The 22,841-nt window shown below is 44.1% G+C and overlaps 1 protein-coding gene across 2 annotated transcripts; it reads left to right on the forward strand.

The window, feature by feature from the left end:
- The first annotated feature begins 748 nt into the window (after positions 1-748).
- LOC124042700 (sorting nexin-10A-like) lies at positions 749-21,014 on the forward strand. Of its 2 annotated transcripts, XM_046360790.1 has the most exons (8): positions 749-884; positions 1,174-1,351; positions 15,430-15,472; positions 15,848-15,934; positions 16,082-16,182; positions 16,774-16,872; positions 19,811-20,017; positions 20,243-21,014. In XM_046360790.1, the coding sequence occupies exons 3-8, from the start codon at positions 15,443-15,445 to the stop codon at positions 20,409-20,411; spliced, it is 693 nt and encodes a 230-aa protein (XP_046216746.1). In that variant the 5' UTR covers positions 749-884; positions 1,174-1,351; positions 15,430-15,442; the 3' UTR covers positions 20,412-21,014. The 2 variants fall into 2 exon arrangements, with proteins under 2 accessions (XP_046216746.1, XP_046216744.1); XM_046360788.1 differs by lacking the exon at positions 749-884 and having other exon boundaries at positions 993-1,351.
- Positions 21,015-22,841: the final 1,827 nt, after the last annotated feature.

The following is a 22,841-nucleotide window of genomic DNA, read 5'->3' on the forward strand; positions in this document are numbered from 1 at the left end:
CTGAAAAGACATGACAGAAGCATATTAAGGGATTTGCTCTCATCCATCCATCCATTTTCTTCTTCTTTGTTTCTGCATATGATGGTTGATAAGTCATTATCATAATAAGGAAGTTGTCCTTAAAATACTTAAGAGTCTATTGATGCACGCATGCGTCAATCTAATGAACATAATACAAAAAATGTCCATCAAAATCCGTCAGTTTAAAATAGAGACGTCTGCATGGGCTGCGTCTCAATCCAGAACATCCGCAGATGCCGGCATTCCCGTCGGTCTTCTCACAAAAACTTACGTAGCGTCCGAAAGCTTTTGCCTAGTAACTATGACCCCACTCTCACACCGTTCTGCTCTACGACCCCACTCATCTGAAGGTAACCCAGGACCATTTGTGTGCCAAAAAATATATTTATTTCCTGAACTTTCTTATATATCCTAGATATAGGACAGACACTTCAAAACCTTATTCCTCATGATTTATTTTTTACATTTCAGAACGTGTTATTCAATGCGTTTCTATGTGCTACAATAGTAAAGGCCAAATTCAATCAATGCAGATAGCTAAGCTTGCTTTGCCCTCATCTTGGTGCTAGGAAGCAGGCTACATAGTGCTAGGAGTCTATTTTTTATTTATTTAAACAGGCAAGTCAGTTAAGAACAAATTCTTATTTACAATGATGGCCCTGGAACAGTAGGTTAACTGCCTTGTTCAGGGGCAGAACAACAGATTTGTACCTCGTCAGCTCGGGGATTTGATCTAGAAACCTTTCGTTTACTGGTCCAACAGCTCTGACCACTAGGTTACCTGCCGCCGGCTAAATGCGGGACTGGAAGCTATAGTGAGCTACGATTCGGCAATAGCACGGCGATGTCGCGGAGTACACGATGTATGTATTGAACAAAAATTAGGCTTTCAAATGTTGGTCCTAACCTGGTCACGGCCCCCGCCCACTTTGCTTCCCAGCCAACTTTGTTTCCCTTCATTGAAAATGAATGGGCTCCCTTATTTCGTCGCCCCCAATGTGCTGGATGGATTTCCGGTGTGAGGCTACGTACTGCCTTATTCAGCAAAGAGAGATGTATCCTCTCCTGTAGCTCAGTCAAAGGATTGTTTGATTTGTTTTTAAATGCGTTGTTGTGCACTGAAGTTTTGGTTAAAATACTCCCTGATTTCAGACCAGGAACGTGCACGAGCAAAATGAAGGAACAGAGCGGGCGCGTCATCCTCAAGTTCTTCAGACAACAACTACAGTCGGTTTAACCGTGAACAGAGCAAGCAGCGAATAAATCAAGTCCGCCCCAGCGGCACCAAGTCCTATCGAACGAATTGCCAGCTGAAGGGCAAGAAGAAAGGGTAAGAAGCGTAGTGCTATATTACCAGAGATAAGCATGCTTTTCATTTGGTGAGAAGTTATCCAATTGGTGTGTTTCAAATGTGTGGCTCGTGCGTTTGCAACGGTTCAAATGCCAATCAAATTTAGGCTACCTCGAAGGCAATCACAATTTCTCAGTTGTTTTGTAATTCAACAGAATTTGCAGCATGATTTATGTTATTGCTGCTTAGCCTATCTATGTGCAGAATTGAACCTTATTGCAGGCGAACATACCTGTCTGTCACACTTTCGCCAATTGCTTCCAAGCAAACTCGCATTATTAAAACTCGCAACAAATACATTTTTGTAACTGTAAAATATAACTCAACATAATGAAGAAAGGCTGTCTCTTTTCAAACATTAGGATGTTGTTCAAGTAGTTGTATAAGGGCAATTCCAAAAACCATTAATTTCAAGGTTGAACAAATCAGACTACTTTTAACAATGTCTAGCGACATTTTTACAAAAACACATTTACAGGAAGAACTGCATATACAGGGAGAATTGAGGGAGATTTTTACCGTAATTCTGTTACCAAACTTTGCATCTGTATTTTTTCCAGTACGTTTTTTTTTACTGTGTAAATTGTTCAAAGCAGTCATTGTGCATAAAGTTGCATGAATTGTTAAACTTTGAAATCAATGTTTTTTTGGTTGGCATACATTTTAAAGTGAAAAATCGGAGTCGTAATTCCGTTATGGTGGATTTCCCGTAATTTATACTTTAATTTGCACATCCTAGAAACATTTTTTCTATTTTGATTGAACTCTGGTTGTAAACAGCCCTAAGCTGCTTGATGCTATCAAGCATTGTTCACACTGCCTTAATGCTCAAATCAGTTTTGTTTTTTAAAATCCGTTTTGGAATACTGACTGTCCAAACAGCAAGTAACCAAATCGGGTGTGTGTGTGTGTGTGTGTTTTTAGATGGCAGTCATTTGCTGACATGGCTACACTAGTTGTCATAGTAACGACAGGTGTGTGCACGGTGGTGTAGCCGGATTGGTGGTGCTCATGCTGCCTATCACTCAAATATGTAGCAAGATAAGGTGACAACAAAGTCTGCCATGGACATTTCCCAGTGGCTTTGAATGTTTAAAATCAAAGTGTAAGAACACTTAAAGCCTCAAAGGATGAGATGATCTTTCTTTCAAAACAAGGCCTTTTTTTAGCTAGCCACAGCAGCTAGATGGCTGTTTAGTTTTCTAGCACATTCACTAATTTGTTTTTTAAACAAATAACAAGCGCGTTAGCTACCACATTTTCTTGGAAAACTGCCAACAGAGTAATTATCAAGATATGCCAAATAAGTCTAAAAAACAGTTGAGGGCAAGTCAATCAGATTTGACCAAGTCGCATGGGCAGGAATAAGATTTGTCTGACTTCAAACCACCAACGAAGGGAGTTTGAAATGTGGCTTGGCATATCAGACTGCAGGGGGAAGAAAATGAATATTGTATATGCAATTTTTGTTGTTGTTGATTTGAGTCACTTCAAACTGCAGACACAGCTCTGCATTCCTGGTACAATGACTATTGGATTATTATTAATAGGTTACCATAGAATTATACGCAATGTATTCAATTCTGTGGCATATAACTGATTTGTCAGATTTGTTGATGCATATCTACATGTTATCAGTCAGTCATGCTGTGCAAAGTTAGCCATGCATAGGGAGTTTAACTCAATCTCAGTAAATTAGATGATCTGTGGTGCTGTTAACTGGCCAATAGTGGCACGAATAATATCATGTGATGTTTAGTAGGATTGGGTTAGTTGATAGCCTTTTCTGGTGAGAGGTTGGCATTAGACTCTCTGCACAGGGCTCTGCTTGAGTAGGTTAATTATCCCTGTCCTCAGTTCTTGGAAGTGGCAGTGAGTGGAGGAAACATGAGTCTCTCTGAAATGTGAATAGCTCTTGTTGTAAGGAAAAATGAGTCTCCACTGTACCCTGAAAGATTGGCTCTCCAAAAACAGATGTCCCCTAGGGCCCGGGGCCACATGGATAAAGAAATAGTCTCCCAGGTTCTATAAATCTCATTATTAATTCATATGTTCAGTGTTATTTCATTAGAAGTGGGAAATGTTTTAGCAGTTCTTGATTTATTTTCTCAACAAACCAATATCCATTGATGTCCAATTAACATTTGCCTATTGTAGCATGTCTTTTGCCCAGTTCTACTTCAATGGTCTGTCTTTAATAGACCCTTTCAATTGTCAAAACAATAGCACGTTCTATAATACACACGCAACCAAGAGGTTCACCAGTACACATCCAGCACTTATAGCTAGCTAGTTGGCTAGCAATCACAAGTTCGTGTTTCTTGATCCCCAAAAAACTAAAACAGAAGAAAATAGTTATAAAAAAAACATTGACTTGTTGCTACCAGATCCACTAAACAACATAATCAGACAGTTCATTTCCTGTTTAATTATCCTCTTTGCTCTGGTGGTGTTACATTTGGCTAGCACAGCAAGTAACCACAGAGCTAGCTGGCATGATGTAAAGGTAGAGAGAAATCAGCTTACCTTGTTAGCCAGCTAGATGAATTTCTAACACGACAGCCAAAAATATAACTAAACTAAATGTAGCGAGCATACGATTCCAATGTTTGACAGCCACATTGTTTACATAAGTCAGCTAGCTGCAGGAATTGCTTCCATTTAGCCACGAGCATTCGTGAGGTTGGGAGATTAGGCCTGGTTCGTAGTCTGTGTTCCAATTCATTCAAATGTTCGTTGGGGTTGAGGTCAGTGCTTTGCGCAGGCCAGTCAAGTTCTTCCACACTGATCTCGACAAACCATTTCTGTATGGACTTCATTTTGTGCAAGGGAACATTGTCATGCTGAAACAGGAAAGGGCTTTCCACAAAGTTGGAAGCACAGAATTGTCTAGAATGTCATTGTATGCTATCGCGTTAAGAATTCCCTTCACATGGAATAACAGCCCCAGACCATTATTCCTCCACCAAACTTTACAGTTGGCAAAATGCATTGGGGCAGATGGCGTTCGACAGATTTTTACGTGCTTCAGCACTCTGCGATCCTGTTCTGTGAGCTTGTGTGGCCTACCACTTCGCGGCTGAGCCGGTGTTGCTCCTAGACGTTTCCACTTTACAATAACGACACTTACAGTTGACCGGAGCAGCTCTAGCAGGGCAGAAATTTGACAAACTCCCTTGTTGGAAAGGAGGCATTCTATGATACACTATACAGTGGTTGAAATAGCCGAATCCACTAATTCGAAGGGGTGTCCACATACTTTTGTGTATACGGTGCACTTGGAGTATTCAGACCTTCCCTTTTTCCACATTTTGTTATGTGACAGCCTTATTCTAAAATGGATTAAATAGAAGAAAAAAATATCAACCTACACACAATACTCAATAATGACAAAGCAAAAACAGGTTTTAGAAATTTTTGCAAATGTATTAAAAATGTACATAAATATTCAGACCATTTGCTATGACACTCTAAATTTAGCTCAGGTGCCTCCAGTTGATCATCTTTGAGACGGGAGTCCATCTGTGGTCAAGTCAAGTGATTGGACATGATTTGGAAAGGCACACAACCTGTCTATAGAAGGTCCCACAGTCGACAGTGCATGTCAGAGCGAAAACCAAGCCATGATGTCGAAGCAATTGTCTGAAGAACTCCGAGACAGGATTTTACTTTTTTTTTAAACTGAAACCATTTCACCAAGTTTTATATTGAAACCAATAAACAACTAAAATTAGCAGCACTATGCACTTTTTGTGTGGATAAACATTCAAATAATAACAGTAATGTTAAAGATTGCACCATGTGGCCATGAGGTAAATGTTTCCCTAGTGCAGGTTTTAATGAACACAACTGTAAGTAAGCAAATCAAATGTGCAAATAAAAGCAACACAAGTAAAGCAATGTGAATGTAAGAACAATACAACCATCTGTAAACACATCCCATGTGCATGTAAGAACAATACAACCATCTGTAAACACATCCCATGTGCATGTAAGAACAATACAACCATCTGTAAACACATCCCATGTGCATGTAAGAACAATACAACCATCTGTAAACACATCCCATGTGCATGTAAGAACAATACAACCATCTGTAAACACATCCCATGTGCATGTAAGAACAACACAACCATCTGTAAACACATCCCATGTGCATGTAAGAACAATACAACCATCTGTAAACACATCCCATGTGCATGTAAGAACAATACAACCATCTGTAAACACATCCCATGTGCATGTAAGAACAATACAACCATCTGTAAACACATCCCATGTGCATGTAAGAACAACACAACCATCTGTAAACACATCCCATGTGCATGTAAGAACAATACAACCATCTGTAAACACATCCCATGTGCATGTAAGAACAATACAACCATCTGTAAACACATCCCATGTGCATGTAAGAACAATACAACCATCTGTAAACACATCCCATGTGCATGTAAGAACAATACAACCATCTGTAAACACATCCCATGTGCATGTAAGAACAACACAACCATCTGTAAACACATCCCATGTGCATGTAAGAACAATACAACCATCTGTAAACACATCCCATGTGCATGTAAGAACAATACAACCATCTGTAAACACATCCCATGTGCATGTAAGAACAACACAACCATCTGTAAACACATCCCATGTGCATGTAAGAACAATACAACCATCTGTAAACACATCCCATGTGCATGTAAGAACAATACAACCATCTGTAAACACATCCCATGTGCATGTAAGAACAATACAACCATCTGTAAACACATCCCATGTGCATGTAAGAACAACACAACCATCTGTAATGTCTTTGTTCACTTGAGATTGAAATGTAAAATGTCAGCATATTTACTTTGTCCGGTTTAAGTAGTGATCTGCGTGGGGAGACAATGTGCCTGCTGGCACTGAACACTCTCTGATGGCACACTGGTTGCTAGGATACACCAAAGCTTCCTGGCAAGGTGAGGCAGCTCTGATGCATGGCCCCTCCACCACACCAGTGGATCCTGTTCAGCTGAGGCAGCTCTGATGCATGGCCCTCCACCACACCAGTGGATCCTGTACTGCTGAGGCAGCTCTGATGCATGGCCCATCCACCACACCAGTGGATCCTGTACTGCTGAGGCAGCTCTGATGCATGGCCCTCCACCACACCAGTGGATCCTGTACTGCTGAGGCAGCTCTGATGCATGGCCCATCCACCACACCAGTGGATCCTGTACTGCTGAGGCAGCTCTGATGCATGGCCCATCCACCACACCAGTGGATCCTGTTCTGCTGGAATGTGTGGCAGAGACAGGTAGACCTTGATCTCTTCTTTCACTCTGTCAACAAGGCAGCAGAGAGGTGATCTTTCTCAGCAACCCAGCCAGGCCTTTCCCCTCCGATGCCGCTGTGGGAGTGTTGGTGGTGGAGGTGCTGCTGGTGCTTTGTGGTTCTTCCCTGACTTGTACAGCTGCCAGCTTCAAGGCCTCCTGGACACAGCTGCCAGCTTCAAGGCCTCCTGGACACAGCTGTCAGCTTCAAGGCCTCCTGGACACAGCTGTCAGCTTCAAGACCTCCTGGACACAGCTGTCAGCTTCAAGGCCTCTTGGACACAGCTGTCAGCTTCAAGGCCTCCTGGACACAGCTGTCAGCTTCAAGGCCTCCTGGACACAGCTGTCAGCTTCAAGGCCTCCTGGACACAGCTGTCAGCTTCAAGGCCTCCTGGACACAGCTGTCAGCTTCAAGGCCTCCTGGACACAGCTGTCAGCTTCAAGGCCTCCTGGACACAGCTGTCAGCTTCAAGGCCTCCTGGACACAGCTGTCAGCTTCAAGGCCTCCTGGACACAGCTGTCAGTGTCAACTTTTGCAGCCTCAGGCTCATCTAAAAAGCTCCTTTTGAAGCGGGGGTCAATGAAACAAGCCATGTGCATGACTCTTTGCTTTCTCTGTGTATCTGTTGTTAAGGTCTTCTCTCATTACACTTTTCCTCTCCCTGGTCAGGGGTGGCTCCGTATCCTTTTCCTCTCCCTGGTCAGGGATGGCTCCATATCCTTTTCCTCTCCCTGGTCAGGGATGGCTCCATATCCTTTTCCTCTCCCTGGTCAGGGATGGCTCCGTATCCTTTTCCTCTCCCTGGTCAGGGATGGCTCCATATCCTTTTCCTCTCCCTGGTCAGGGATGGCTCCATATCCTTTTCCTCTCCCTGGTCAGGGATGGCTCCGTATCCTTTTCCTCTCCCTGGTCAGGGATGGCTCCATATCCTTTTCCTCTCCCTGGTCAGGGGTGGCTCCGTATCCTTTTCCTCTCCCTGGTCAGGGATGGCTCCATATCCTTTTCCTCTCCCTGGTCAGGGATGGCTCCCTATCCTTTTCATCTCCCTAGTCAGGGATGGCTCCGTATCATCTCCCTGGTCAGGGATGGCTCCATATCCTTTTCATCTCCCTAGTCAGGGATGGCTCCATATCCTTTTCATCTCCCTAGTCAGGGATGGCTCCGTATCATCTCCCTGGTCAGGGATGGCTCCATATCCTTTTCATCTCCCTAGTCAGGGATGGCTCCGTATCATCTCCCTGGTCAGGGATGGCTCCATATCCTTTTCATCTCCCTAGTCAGGGATGGCTCCGTATCATCTCCCTGGTCAGGGATGGCTCCGTATCCTTTTCCTCTCCCTGGTCAGGGATGGCTCCGTATCCTTTTCCTCTCCCTGGTCAGGGATGGCTCCGTATCCTTTTCCTCTCCCTGGTCAGGGATGGATCCGTATCCTTTTCCTCTCCCTGGTCAGGGATGGATCCGTATCCTTTTCCTCTCCCTGGTCAGGGATGGCTCCGTATCCTTTTCCTCTCCCTGGTCAGGGATGGATCCGTATCCTTTTCCTCTCCCTGGTCAGGGATGGCTCCGTATCCTTTTCCTCTCCCTGGTCAGGGATGGCTCCGTATCCTTTTCATCTCCCTAGTCAGGGATGGCTCCGTATCATCTACCTGGTCAGGGATGGCTCCGTATCCTTTTCATCTCCCTAGTCAGGGATGGCTCCGTATCATCTACCTGGTCAGGGATGGCTCCGTATCCTTTTCCTCTACCTGGTCAGGGATGGCTCCGTATCATCTCCCTGGTCAGGGATGGCTCTGTATCCTTTTCCTCTCCCTAGTCAGGGATGGCTCCGTATCATCTCCCTGGTCAGGGATGGCTCCGTATCCTTTTCCTCTCCCTGGTCAGGGATGGCTCCATATCATCTCCCTGGTCAGGGATGGCTCCGTATCCTTTTCAACTCCCTGGTCAGGGATGGCTCCGTATCATCTCCCTGGTCAGGGGTGGCTCCGTATCCTTTTCCTCTCCCTGGTCAGGGGTGGCTCCGTATCCTTTTCCTCTCTCTGGTCAGGGGTGGCTCCGTATCCTTTTCCTCTCCCTGGTCAGGGACGGCTCCGTATCCTCTCCCTGGTCAGGGACGGCTCCGTATCCTCTCCCTGGTCAGGGACGGCGCCGTATCCTCTCCCTGGTCAGGGACGGCGCCGTATCCTCTCCCTGGTCAGGGACGGCGCCGTATCCTCTCCCTGGTCAGGGACGGCGCCGTATCCTCTCCCTGGTCAGGGATGGCGCCGTATCCTCTCCCTGGTCAGGGATGGCGCCGTATCCTCTCCCTGGTCAGGGATGGCGCCGTATCCTCTCCCTGGTCAGGGATGGCTCCGTATCATCTCCCTGGTCAGGGACGGCGCCGTATCATCTCCCTGGTCAGGGATGGCTCCGTATCCTCTCCCTGGTCAGGGATGGCTCCGTATCCTCTCCCTGGTCAGGGATGGCTCCGTATCATCTCCCTGGTCAGGGATGGCTCTGTATCATCTCCCTGGTCAGGGATGGCTCCGTATCCTTTTCCTCTCCCTGGTCAGGGATGGCTCTGTATCATCTCCCTGGTCAGGGATGGCTCCGTATCCTTTTCCACCAGAACAGCATGGGTGATGTGGTCCAGGACAGGCTTGATGGCAGACGGTGTCACTCGTGTCTCTGAGAAAGTTTGCAGATGCACTTGCTTCAGAGATTCAAGGATCTGGCACAGTTGCTCCCATGACACTTATGTCGGCATCCTTGGGCATCAGATGCCATGTTTCTCTTTCTCCAGCCAGTGTCACACAGACTGGCTGCTGTTGGCTGAGGAAACACTCAAGACTCTTGTGTTTAGATCCCCATCGGGTTACCACATCATCATGGATCAGAGCCTTCTGTGGCATCTTGAGGGCAGCTTGCTTTTCTCTCAATTCTCTCTTTCTCTTCCAGCTCCACGAGAAGCCTTGGGCCAGATGATTGCAGGCCTTGACTGCTGTGTCAACTCTCTGAATTTTCAAAGCCCTTGAGATGGCCTGCTTAAAATTACGGCCAAAGCACCCAAGCCACAGAACCCTTCAAAAGCCTTGATCATGTTTGTTGCATTGTCGACCCCCCCCCCCACCACCACTCTTCCAGCATATTCTCAAAACAACTGATGTTGTGAGCCGACTGATCTTCTGGGAAGAACTGTGTTTCCAGGCAGTTTGATTCTAGTTGCCAGTCTGGGGTGAGGTAGTGGATAATGAAGGTGATGTAGGGTTGACTACTCCAGAGGTCAGTAGTTGCAGCAAACCATGTGCTTTGAGCCAAACTTTTTCCAACATCAGCTTTAACCTGGTTGTACAGATTTGGGATTTCAGTCTTGGAAAATAATGTTTGTGATGGCACTTTGTAGTGAGGCACGGCAACCTTCATTAGCCTCAGAAAGCCAGGCCTCTCAACAATATGAAATGGCATCATGTATTTTGCAATGTAATAGGAAAGGGCTACAGTGAGGTCTTGAGCATGTTTTGATGTGCGTGCGTAAGCAGCCTGCCTTTTAAATGCTTGCTCAGCGTATGTCACAACTGTAGATTTTTTTTTCTTTTTTTTCTCCTTTATTTAACCAGGTAGGCTAGTTGAGATCAAGTTCTCATTTGCAACAGCGACGGGGGCAGGCAGCGAACGGTTGAAAAGCATGCATTTTGGTTTTACTGGCGTTTAAGAGCAGTTGGAGGCCACGGAAGGAGTGTTGTATGGCATTGAAGCTCGTTTGGAGGTTAGATAGCACAGTGTCCAATGACGAGGGACCAGTAGCATGACTAGGTTTGCCTGCTGCACTCTCATTCTAAACAAGGGACCAGTAGCATCACTAGGTTTGCCTGCTGCAATTCCATTCTAAACAAGGGACCAGTAGCATCACTAGGTTTGCCTGCTGCAATCCCATTCTAAACAAGGGACCAGTAGCATCACTAGGTTTGCCTGCTGCAATCTCATTCTAAACAAGGGACCAGTAGCATCACTAGGTTTGCCTGCTGCAATCCCATTCTAAACAAGGGACCAGTAGCATCACTAGGTTTGCCTGCTGCAATCCCATTCTAAACAAGGGACCAGTAGCATCACTAGGTTTGCCTGCTGCAATCCCATTCTAAACAAGGGACCAGTAGCATCACTAGGTTTGCCTGCTGCACTCCCATTCTAAACAAGGGAATAGTAAATGTATTATTATTTTGAGTGTTACATTATTATTCACACACACACACAGTCTATGTTCTGTGTTGTACTTGAGTATATGCAATAACCCCATGCACAATTTACATAAATACTACAAATGTGTCTTAAAGAAGACAGTGATAGTAATTGCAATGAGCCCAACAATTGACATAAATATAGGAGTCTTGTACAGGAGTCTCCTGTTGGAACACTTTTACAACCAAGTCAACATCGGCTGAATTTTAATTGAACAATATATGTTGGTTGTGTGAGTAAACTACAGAACGTGTTATCGTGTGCAATGGGTGAATCGAGTCTGCAGACACGACACATACAGCAGCAGAACAACATGTTGTGTTTTTACAACAGTAGGTAACACTGAAAGCTTCAGTTTACATTATAGACAAGCTATTAGCAAGTTAGACAAACCATGACATTTTCCCACATTCCGAAGTCCCCACATCATGCATTGAGCTAAAAGTTAACTTCCCTTGCATACGCTATAAAGTAGTGGGTGGTGGTCACGAAGATGACTCAAGAGATTTGAAGGGTTTGCCCCTTTTCGCAGCGATTTAAATAATATTCAAAAATAAAAATAAAATGTTTTATTTATTTTTATTTAGCATATTCTGCAGACAGGGTGACCATCTTCGATTTACGTTTCCCTCAGCACTCTTGTAAAACCCAAAATACGACCACACTTCAAATGTGGTCCTCTTCGAAGGCCGAAAAATCTCCAGAGCGCTGTCACTGCCTTCCGCCATGTTTTTTCACCCAAAACAAAACCCACATTGCATGCTGCGCCTGCGTCAGCAACAGTCTAACTTTGGTTGATGCTGGACAGTATTTACCGTGAGTTTTTCAAACCGTGGTAATCAAACACAGTTTTAATGATAATTTGAAACGGTAATAATAATCATCAGGAATTTTATTGTGGTTTATCGTAAAACCGATAACAGTTTCATCCCTATTCATTGGGCATGCCCACTAGGCCAATACTAATCCAATCATACTGTATGTCTAAATTGGGCATGCCCACTAGGCCAATACTAATCCAATCATACTGTATGTCTAAATTGGGCATGCCCACTAGGCCAATACTAATCCAATCATACTGTATGTCTAAATTGGGCATGCCCACTAGGCCAATGCTAATCCAATCATACTGTATGTCTAAATTGGGCATGCCCACTAGGCCAATGCTAATCCAATCATACTGTATGTCTAAATTGGGCATGCCCACTAGGCCAATGCTAATCCAATCATACTGTATGTCTAAATTGGGCATGCCCACTAGGCCAATGCTAATCCAATCATACTGTATGTCTAAATTGGGCATGCCCACTAGGCCAATATAATCCAATCATACTGTATGTCTAAATTGGGCATGCATGCCATAAATCCTCTCGCATCCACTGTAACTGAAAGGGTAGAGCACGGATAGTGGAGGCAAGAGAGAGATGTCACTGTGGTCACTCTCCAGGGTGTGTCACTTTTACGTGGACTGCAGAGTAGCCCTGTAATGTATGTGTTCCATCCCTGTATGGTGCAAACCCTAATCCAATGACACTTGTCGCTACCATGCCAACCACTGTAGAAGTAAGACTGTAAAATGAAGCAAATTTTGAAGCACAAAATCGCAGGAGGAGATCCTCCCGCAGCTGAGATGCTTACGGTATTCAAATATACTGTAGATGGTCATGACAGACCGGAGACACTAAGTCTCGGGGGGGATGACATCGGAGGCTACTAGAACTCACCTGCAGCTTACCTCTGCTACAGTCACACCCCTTTCACCTCCTACGCCACCGACAGTAGAACTCACCTGCAGCTTACCTCTGCTACAGTCACACCCCTTTCACCTCCTACGCCACCGACAGTAGAACTCAGCTGCAGCTTACCTCTGCTACAGTCACACCCCTTTCACCTCCTACGCCACCGACAGTAGAACTCAGCTGCAGCTTACCTCTGCTACAGTCACACCCCTTTCACCTCCTACGCCACCGACAGTAGAACTCAGCTGCAGCTTACCTCTGCTACAGTCACACCCCTTTCACCTCCTACGCCACCGACAGCAGAACTCACCTGCAGCTTACCTCTGCTACAGTCACACCCCTTTCACCTCCTACGCCACCGACAGTAGAACTCAGCTGCAGCTTACCTCTGCTACAGTCACACCCCTTTCACCTCCTACGCCACCGACAGTAGAACTCAGCTGCAGCTTACCTCTGCTACAGTCACACCCCTTTCACCTCCTACGCCACCGACAGTAGAACTCACCTGCCGACGGTGTGATCCGAGTCAGTTTAGCAGAATGAATGCCTTTTAAAATGAATTATATGGGTGCTAGATTGACTTAGTTCACACAGTTGGCTCTGCTGGCTGCTGAGGAGGTCAGTGGGTTTAGCAGAGGGCTGAATGTGTAGCACGTGAGCTAGTTGACAGGTGAGTGCTAGGCTCTTTCTCAAATCATCCTTCCTCTCCTTCTAAAAAACCCATTGGAGAAGATCAGAGGGGAGGGACCTTGTACCTTCTCCTCCAATACAGGTGGGCGGATAGGATGTGAGCAGTCAAGGATAGACAAAGTGAAGCCAAGCCCTAGTAGCCATGGTGTGGGTGATGTCACCCACCCTGAGATATGAACTACTGTTGTCCTATCCCAACAAAGGTCATGGTTTTGTGTGTTTAGACGTTCATCTTATTCCAAAACAAGATGATTGAATAGTGTCTAATACAAATAAGAAGAAGAATGTCAGGGTTGGGCCGGAACAGAAACCAGCAGCTAGATCTCTGGGAGCAAGGTTGGCCATGCATTTTCTACGTCTATGCATTGATACTTTTAACAGTATTTTCGTAGTCCTACAACCAACTGTAACAGTAAACCAATAGCATATATAACCCATTGGAGAGCGACCCTTTAGTCTCTCCAGGACAGAGTGTAACAGCTTTCACGGGTCTCTGTAACCGAGGTTAGGAAACCTCTCAATTAGACCAGGACGTACTTCATTATACTCAGGTGGTATACCATTGGATATTCTGCTGCAGTTGTGTTTTTTTATTATCCCATTTCTCTCTTTGGGACTGAATCTGTTCACTAGCTAGGTAGCTAACATTGTTTTTAGCAGATCAAGCTAACGTTTGAAAACAAATATTGGATGCCTGTCTATCATATTTATATGTAACTAGCTAGCTGACATGAACCTATTAGCCACCTATTGTAGTTAATGTTATATAAATATTCATACACATAGCTCATATATTATACAGCGCTAAGCTAATCCGCCTGACTCAAGTCTTCTTACATACCCCTGCTAAAACAGGAACTAGCTCACACAGCCAGCAATAAAACTACCCCCCTAACACTATCCCCTCAGCTTTGTTGTCTCACCACCCCAGGAAACAAAGATCTTCCATCGCAAGAACACATACACCCAGCCATAAAACTGACACCCTCTGCTCTCCTGTATCAGATTTCCTGACACACAAATAACTTCTTGAATGAACACACACACCTTACTCCCCCCTCTACTGGTCGGGTGCTTAGAACAAGAAGACTCTGATGTGCATCAATGAGGCTCCTGCTCTGGCAAGAGCAGGTCCGCCTCCAACCCTTTCGGGACCAGTCAGAAGACCAACACAACAAGACTCCACCTACATATTCCATGCATAGAATCTGCTGTGACCAATGTCTAAGTCTCTTTTTCACCTGACTCCTTACAGAGTTATATGAACTAGATCCGTGCACGTAAAACTGCGGGACAAGATATCTTTTAACTCAATAAAAGTGCCTTTTGTTACAACTGAAATCCACTCTGTCCAGCGCCCGTGATTTGGGCTCGACTCTCCAGTATTTCAACTTATATGAATGGAATTTGTCGGTGTTTACCCTAGTCCTGTATACCTTGTAGCTTTACTCTTTTGCAGCTTGCCACATGTTTACCTAGGCTTTGTATTGTGTACAGGGCTGTGTTGTGCAGTTTTATCACGGAGTGGGTAAGCTGTTTATGGATAAAGCAGATTTCTCTTCTCGTAGCAAATCCACTTCCTAGGACATTTTTACTTTTTTTTTTTACAATGGCTTGTGTTGTTAGAGCGCTCACGCAGTTGAGGTTGTTCCTCTCTAAGCAGTTGAGGTTGTTCTTCTCTAAGCAGTTGAGGTTGTTCTTCTCTAAGCAGTTGAGGTTGTTCTTCTCTAAGCAGTTGAGGTTGTTCTTCTCTAAGCAGTTGAGGTTGTTCTTCTCTAAGCAGTTGAGGTTGTTCTTCTCTAAGCAGTTGAGGTTGTTCTTCTCTAAGCAGTTGAGGTTTGCTGTTTTGCCAAAATATGCTCCCTGTGCTCTTTTGTGCATCTTGGGTTGAGAACAGTCTACTTTGACTGTTTGACTAAACATTGCTGAGTGCATCTGTTTTTCTGTGAGAAAGAACCCCTTCGTGTCATATAACTGACTCGTATAACTGACTCGTATAACTGCATAGAGACACTGGTTCCTAGACAAAAACACAACATGTTATAATCTCATTCTTGCCTCACTGTTTCCCAATTGTCTCTGCCCCCTCAGATTCCATTCTACAATGGACAGGATTGACAGTCTAATGAAACAGGTGCGTGATCAATCCGTCTGTCATTAATCTATTACAGCAGTAGTCACTAATCCTGCTCCCGGAGAGCTTATGTTATTTAACCAGAGCTAATATTCTTGGTTAGTATTTTGATGCTGGTCTGGAACAAAAACTTTCACATGCTGTAGCTTTTGGTGATCTTATTCATTCTCCGTATTAAGCCTCAATCTCATTTTGTGAATTTGACCTATATATTAGTTTTTTTCGTGGATGATTGAGGAGGTTGGGTGATATTTCTGCTGAAAGGTTTCCTATCCTGTGGCCTCATGAAAAAAAAAGATAGATAGGGATGTGCGTGGTTTCTATCTGAAGCACACTTCACCTCTGAACAACACTTTGTTTTGGGGGCTTTTGAAGGAGTTTGTCAGTGTTTGGGTCCAGGATCCACAGTTCCACAAAGATGACTTCTGGCACACGCACATCGACTACGAGATCTGTTTACATGTGAGTACTGTACTTGCATGGCACGCTCAGCTTGATCATCTTATCATCATTAAACATTATCTTCAGCTTCTGATATAATGAGGAATCTGAGGAGATTTACTGGCAACCTCTTCCTTCCTGTCTGTTCTTCCTGCTTCCTGAGTGTAGACCAATAGCATGTGTTTTAGGAAGAAGACGTCCTGTGTGCGTAGGCAGTACAGTGAGTTTGTTTGGCTCCGGCAGCGTCTGCAGGACAACGCTATGCTCATGTACGTATAACCCTGGGATACTTCACTGATTGCCTTCTTCACATCATTTGTTCGCCCCTAAAGCAATGATTCATACACAGGGTAGGCACTGGCCCACTGTATCCTTACCAGGGGTCGACTAGTCGCACTGTATCCTTACCAGGGGTCGACTAGTCGCACTGTATCCTTACCAGGGGTCGACTAGTCGCACTGTACTGGGGTACTCCTGTAGGGGTCGACTAGTCGCACTGTATCCTTACCAGGGGTCGACTAGTCGCACTGTATCCTTACCAGGGGTCGACTAGTCGCACTGTATCCTTACCAGGGGTCGACTAGTCGCACTGTATCCTTACCAGGGGTCGACTAGTCGCACTGTATCCTTACCAGGGGTCGACTAGTCGCACTGTATCCTTACCAGGGGTCGACTAGTCACACTGTATCCTTACCAGGGGTCGACTAGTCGCACTGTATCCTTACCAGGGGTCGACTAGTCACACTGTATGAAGTCCAAACTTATGACTTGAGTTTATTATAAAGCATTATTATTATTATTATTATTTTTACAGTGTTTTGTGCATCCAATAAGGTGTTCAACGTGTTGTCTCTTTCCAGAGAGTTGCCCAAATTACCTCCCTGGAATCCGTTCTTCAGTCTGAACAACTCCTATCAGGTCAACCAGCGGATGAAGGGTCTACAGGAGTTTCTAGAGACGTTAGTGTCCTCTTCTATTCCTCTCCTCAGTTCCCCTCTCACCCTCAGCCTTGTGAATGACTACCAGTTTGTGCATGTTCAGAAGGCTTGAAGGGATGAGTTAGAATCTAGACCATCAGTGGGTCTGATGCAACCAAAGTCCGTTTTCCAGATGTTTTCCTACCTCTAGTAATCAGTCCATATCAGTCCGTATCAGTCCATATCAATCTGTGATGTAGATCCCCTGGTGTGCATTAGGAAACATTTGCTGCAGCCATTTATTTGGAATTGAGACCTGCTAATTAATTCAGTTTATTGTTGTTGGTATTTTGACATTTTGTTTTGTAAACCCTCTACTTGCCCTGTATAAAAGTTATACCCTCTACTTGCCCTGTATAAAAGTTATACCCATGGTTTTATGGCACCAAACGCCATCTTGTGGCTACTTCGTTAATTTCCTCCACTCCACACTTTTAACGCGTTGAAACAGAAAACATTATGTACTGATGACCAGGAGTGAAAGTAAGCCCGTCCAATACGTTGTCACAGTAATTAAAACATTTCAAGAAAACTGTAGGCTTTTACAACATTACCCACTGGGCGCAAACATCAGTTCAACTGTCTTCCACGTTGGTTCAACCAGTGGGTATTTATCATCTCAGCCATAGAGCTGAAACGATAAGCCCAAAATGATCGACACTGACCATACCGACCACCCACTCATTGCCGGCATTTTGCTGATATCCTTCATTACGATAAGTAGCCTATACTAGAGAAATGTGACGTTTGAAATTTAGAAGATTTTCTGATATGGGTTAAAGGGACAATTGATGGCTACAATTGCCAAAGTAGTAGTTTTAAATTAGAATAAAAATGGATTTTAAACGTACTATTTGATTTATTTCATCAATTCAGGCAATTTATCACAATATGGAATTTTGTCCACATTGCCAAGTTCTACATTTACATTTACATTTAAGTCATTTAGCAGACACTCTTCTAGTCAGCCTTATAAACAAATGGACTTAAACAGGTGGTTTATATGCTATTGAAGGCATTGTGGTAGAAACAATGACATTTCTCCAAGGCAGAGATGACTGACACGCACAGACCCCAGTAGACTTATCACTTCAGGCTACAAGTAAGTGTAGGGATAATGACAATCCGCTGTCGTGTGCGGGTATCCTACAGGAACCCTTTTGTCTGACAATCAGATGACAAGACTACAATCTCCTTATCAAATTCTCCTGTTGTAGTGCTTTGGCATAGGGTACCAGAGTGCTCAGAATAACAATTAATTCAACCTCCTAACACACACTGTTGTAATGTCTCTAAGACTTCCAGTTGAAGGTTACATACACTTAGGATGGAGTCATTAACTCGTTTTTCAACCACTCAACAAATTTCTTGTTAACAAACTATAGTTTTGGCAAGTTGGTTAGGACATCTACTTTGTAATTTGTCTAACAATTGTTTGCAGACAGATTCATTCACTGTATCACAATTCCAGTGGGTCAGAAGTTTACATACACTAAGTTGGCTGTGCCTTTACACCGCTTGGAAAATTCCAGAAAATGATGTCATGGCTTTAGAAGCTTCTGATAGGCTAATTTACATATTTTCAGTCAATTGGAGGTGTACCTGTGGATGTATTTCAAGGCCTACCTTCAAACTCCGTGCCTCTTTGCTTGACATCATGGGAAAATATAAAGAAATCAGCCAAGACTTCAGAAAAAAAGATTCAGACCTCCACAAGTCTGGTTCATCCTTGGGAGCAATTTCCAAACGCCTGAAGGTACCACGTTTATCTGTACAAACAATAGTGCGCAAGTATAACACCATGGGGCCACGCAGCCATCATACCGCTCAGGAAGGTGACTCGTTCTGTGTCCTAGAGATGAACATACTTTGGTGGGAAAAGTGCAAATCAATCCCAGAACAACAGCAAAGGACCTTGTGAAGATGCTGGAAGAAACAGGTACAAAGGTATCTATATCCACAGTAAATCGGGTCATATATCGACATAACCTGAAACGCCGCTCAGTAAGGAAGAAGCCACTGCTCCAAAACCGCCATAATAAAGCCAGACTGCGGTTCACAACTGCACATGGGGACAAGGATATAACTTTTTGGAGAAATGTCCTCTGGAAAAATAGAACTGTTTGGCCATAATGACCATTATTTTGTTTTGGAGGAAAAAGTGGGAGGCTTGCAAGCCAAAGCACACCATACCAATCATGAAGCACAGGGTGGCAGCATGTTGTGTGGGTGCTTTGCTGTAGGAGGGACTGGTGCTCTTCACAAAATAGATGGCTACATGTGGATGGAAAATTGTGGATATTTTGAAGCAACATCTCAAGACATCAGTCAGGAAGTTAAAGCTTGGTCGCAAATGGGTCTTCCAGATGGACAATGACCCCAAGCATCCTTCCAAAGTTGTGGCAAAATGGCTTAAGGATGACAAAGTCAAGGTATTGGAGTGGCCATCACAAAGCCCTGACCTCAATCCTATAGAACATTTGCGGGCAGAACTGAAAAAGCAGGTTCGAGCAAGGAGGCCTACAAACCTGACCCAGTTACACCAGCTCTGTCGGGAGGAATGGGCCAAAATTCACCCAACTTATTGTGGGAAGCTTGTGCAAGGCTCCCTGAATGTTTGACCCAAGTTAAACAATTTAAGGCAATGCTACCAAATACTAATTGAGTGTATGGCAACTTCTGACCCACTGAGAATGTGATGAAATAAATAATTCTCTCTACTATTATTCTGACATTTCACATTCTTAAAATAAACTTGTGATCCTAAGACGGGTCATTTTTACTAGGATTAAATGTATTTGGCTAAGCTGTATGTAAACTTCTGACTTTAACTGTATATGGTGTTCTCGATCGTTGTATGTATCTACTGATAGTTTTTATTGTGTTCTTTATGATTAATTGGGTAGATCTTTCTCATCAGTGTCCTCCAGGACCCCCTGCTGCTGTCTGACAGCAGAGTGCACCTTTTCCTCCAATCCCAGCTCAGCGTGACCAAGATGGAGGCGTGTGTCTCGGGCCAGACACGCTACACAGTGGCCCAGGCCATCCAGATGTGTAGTGACTGCCACCACACACGCTTCCCCGTAGAGAAGAGCCGTAAGGACTACTGCGACTCGAACGGTGAAAGGTAAACGTACAGGCACGTTGTGATTTCTTGTTGAAAATGTACGGATTGAGCGATGGTTTTTCAATGTCATCCGTTGATTGACTCACAACAGAGATGATTGTCCATGGAATAAATGCACAACGTTGCTGAACTGTTGACGGAGAAATTGTGTAAGCCAAAATGGGCACATGACCTCTGACCTTTTACTCATTGAGTGCTCTCATCCTATTCTCTCTGCCTCTCCAGCACCACATCATCAGGTCTAGGCCACAGCCATGACACTGGGGTCCCCCAGAGCTCCAGCCCCCTACCCTGTGACAGCAGTTGTGAAAACTGTGATGGAAGCCTAACCATCAGGGACAGAAGATTTTTCAGCAGAGAGTCCTCTTGTGACCAGGAACACACAGAGCCCTGACACATACACAACGGGGCTGTTTCCCAGACAAATATTCAGCCTACTCCTGCACACAAAATGATGCTAAATGATTGAAAGTGCTTTTTAGTTCAGGACTAAGCGTAGTTTTTGTCCGGGAAGCCGCCCCAAAGACTCTGTTTGCTGCTGTTCCAGGTGTGCTTCTCAAACCTCTGAAGATGAGGAGGCGGAGTAGAAAGGCCTTTTTTTACGTGGTTCTCCGTTGGCATTCTGTGTTCCCTATCTGTCTTTTAAAATGTCTGAACTATATATTTTCTTAAAGAATATGTTATTATATTGATACACCCACTATTGTGGACTGACTGGTGTTGCTGGTGAACAAGGCACTTGAGCAAGTCTCTTCTCCAAAATGTAGCATTGTCTTAATGCAGTATCTCAGTCTTAAACTCTAACTTGTTTCTAAAAAAGAGGAAAAGAGAGATTTCTATCACTTAACCTGCAATGATACTGGGAAAGATTCTTAAATTATGAATGTTTTATTTGCACTATTAAACTGTGTTGTATAGGCTCATAAAAAAATAAAAAAATGTAAAATATTTTTAAATGAGTATTCCAAGTATCAATAAATATTTTTTTTGAAGAAGAACTAACTTGATAATTGTTTTACTTTGGAGCCGGTGTCATCGTCTGTCCTTTGTGAAATCCTGGAATGTTCAGCAAGTAATTTTTGTTTAAATGTGCTTTGTTTTGTTGTCTCTGCCAAGTGATCCATGGGCTTTCCTTCAATGTTAAGTTCTGTAGATACACAACATGACCTAAGGTATGTGGACACCTGCTCGTCAAACATCTCATTACAAAATCATGGGCATTAATATGGAGTTGGTCCCCCCCTTCGTTGCCTAAACAGCCTCCACTCTTCTGGGAAGGCTTTCCACTAGAAGTTGGAAGATTGCTGCGGGGATTTGCTTCCATTTAGCCATGAGCCTTAGTGAGGCCGGGTACTGATGTTGGGTGATTAGGCCTGGCTTGCAGTCAGCGTTACAATTTATCCCTAAAGTGTTTGATGTGGTTGAGGTCAGGGCTCTGTGCAGGCCAGTCAAGTTCTTCCACATTGAGCTCGACAAACCACTTCTGTATGGACCTCGTTTTGTGCACGGGAGCATTGTCATGCTGAAACAGGAAAGGGCGTTCACCAAACGGTTGCACAGTATCGTCTAGAATTTGATTGAATGCTGTAGCATTAAGAATTCTCTTCACTGAAACTAACGGGCTTAGCCCCAACCACTATCCCTCCTCCACCAAACTTTACAGGTGGTTCTATGCATTGGGGCAGATGTTGTCTGACAGACTGTTTTTACACACTTCAACACTCGGCGATCCAGTTCTGTGAGCTTGTGTGGCCTACCACTCCTCGGTACAATCCTGTCTCGGCTATACAGACAATTCCTTCGACCTCATGGCTTGGTTTTTGGTCTGACACTGGCAACTGTGGGACCTTTTTAAATAGACAGGTGTGCCTTTCCAAATCATGCCCAATCAATTTAATTTACATCAGTAGGATCTGAATACTTCTGTAAATAAGGTATTTCTGTTATTTATACATTTGCAAACATTTCTAAAAACCTGTTTTTGCTTTGTCATTATGGGGTATTGTATGCAGATTGAGCGTAAAAAAATGATTTCATTAATTTTAGAGTAAAGCTGTAATGTAACAAAATATGGAAATAGTCAAGGGGTCTCCATACTTTCCAAATACTGTGTATGTGTGTGTATATCATACAGTACCAGTCAAAAGTTTGGATACACCTACTCATTCAAGGAGTTTATTTTAATTTTGATTATTTTCTACATTGTAGAATAGTAGTGAAGACAAACTGAAATGACACGTAGTAACCAAAAAGTTAAACAAATCAAAATATATTTTGGATTCTTCAAAGTAGCCACCCTTTGCCTTGATGACTGCTCTGCACACGCTTGGTATTCTCTCAACCAGCTTCACCTGGAATGCTTTTCCAACAGTCTCAAATGAGTTCCCACATGCTGAGCACTTGTTGGCTGCTTTTCGTTCACTTTGCGGTCCAACTCATCCCTAACAATCTCCTGCATTGTTTGCTCATCCCCAATATCCATCTCAATAAATAAATTTGATTTGAATTGAATTGAGGCCAGGTCATCTGATGCAGCACTCCACCACTCTCCTTGGTCATATAGCCCTTGCACAGCCTGGAGGTGTGTTGGGTCATTGCCATGTTGAAAAACAAATAATAGTCCCACTAAGTACAACCAGATGGGATGGTGTATCGCTGCAGAATGCTGTGGTAGCCATGCTGGTTAAGTGTGCCTTGAATTCTAAATAAATCACTGACAGTGTCACCAGCAAAGCACAATCACTCCACCACCTCCATGCTTCACTGGTGGGAACCACACATGCAGAGCTCATCCGTTCACCTACTCTGTGTCTCACAAGGACAC

The sequence above is a fragment of the Oncorhynchus gorbuscha genome, linkage group LG09 (genome assembly GCF_021184085.1).
Source record: "Oncorhynchus gorbuscha isolate QuinsamMale2020 ecotype Even-year linkage group LG09, OgorEven_v1.0, whole genome shotgun sequence".
Classification (NCBI taxonomy): Eukaryota; Metazoa; Chordata; class Actinopteri; order Salmoniformes; family Salmonidae; genus Oncorhynchus; species Oncorhynchus gorbuscha.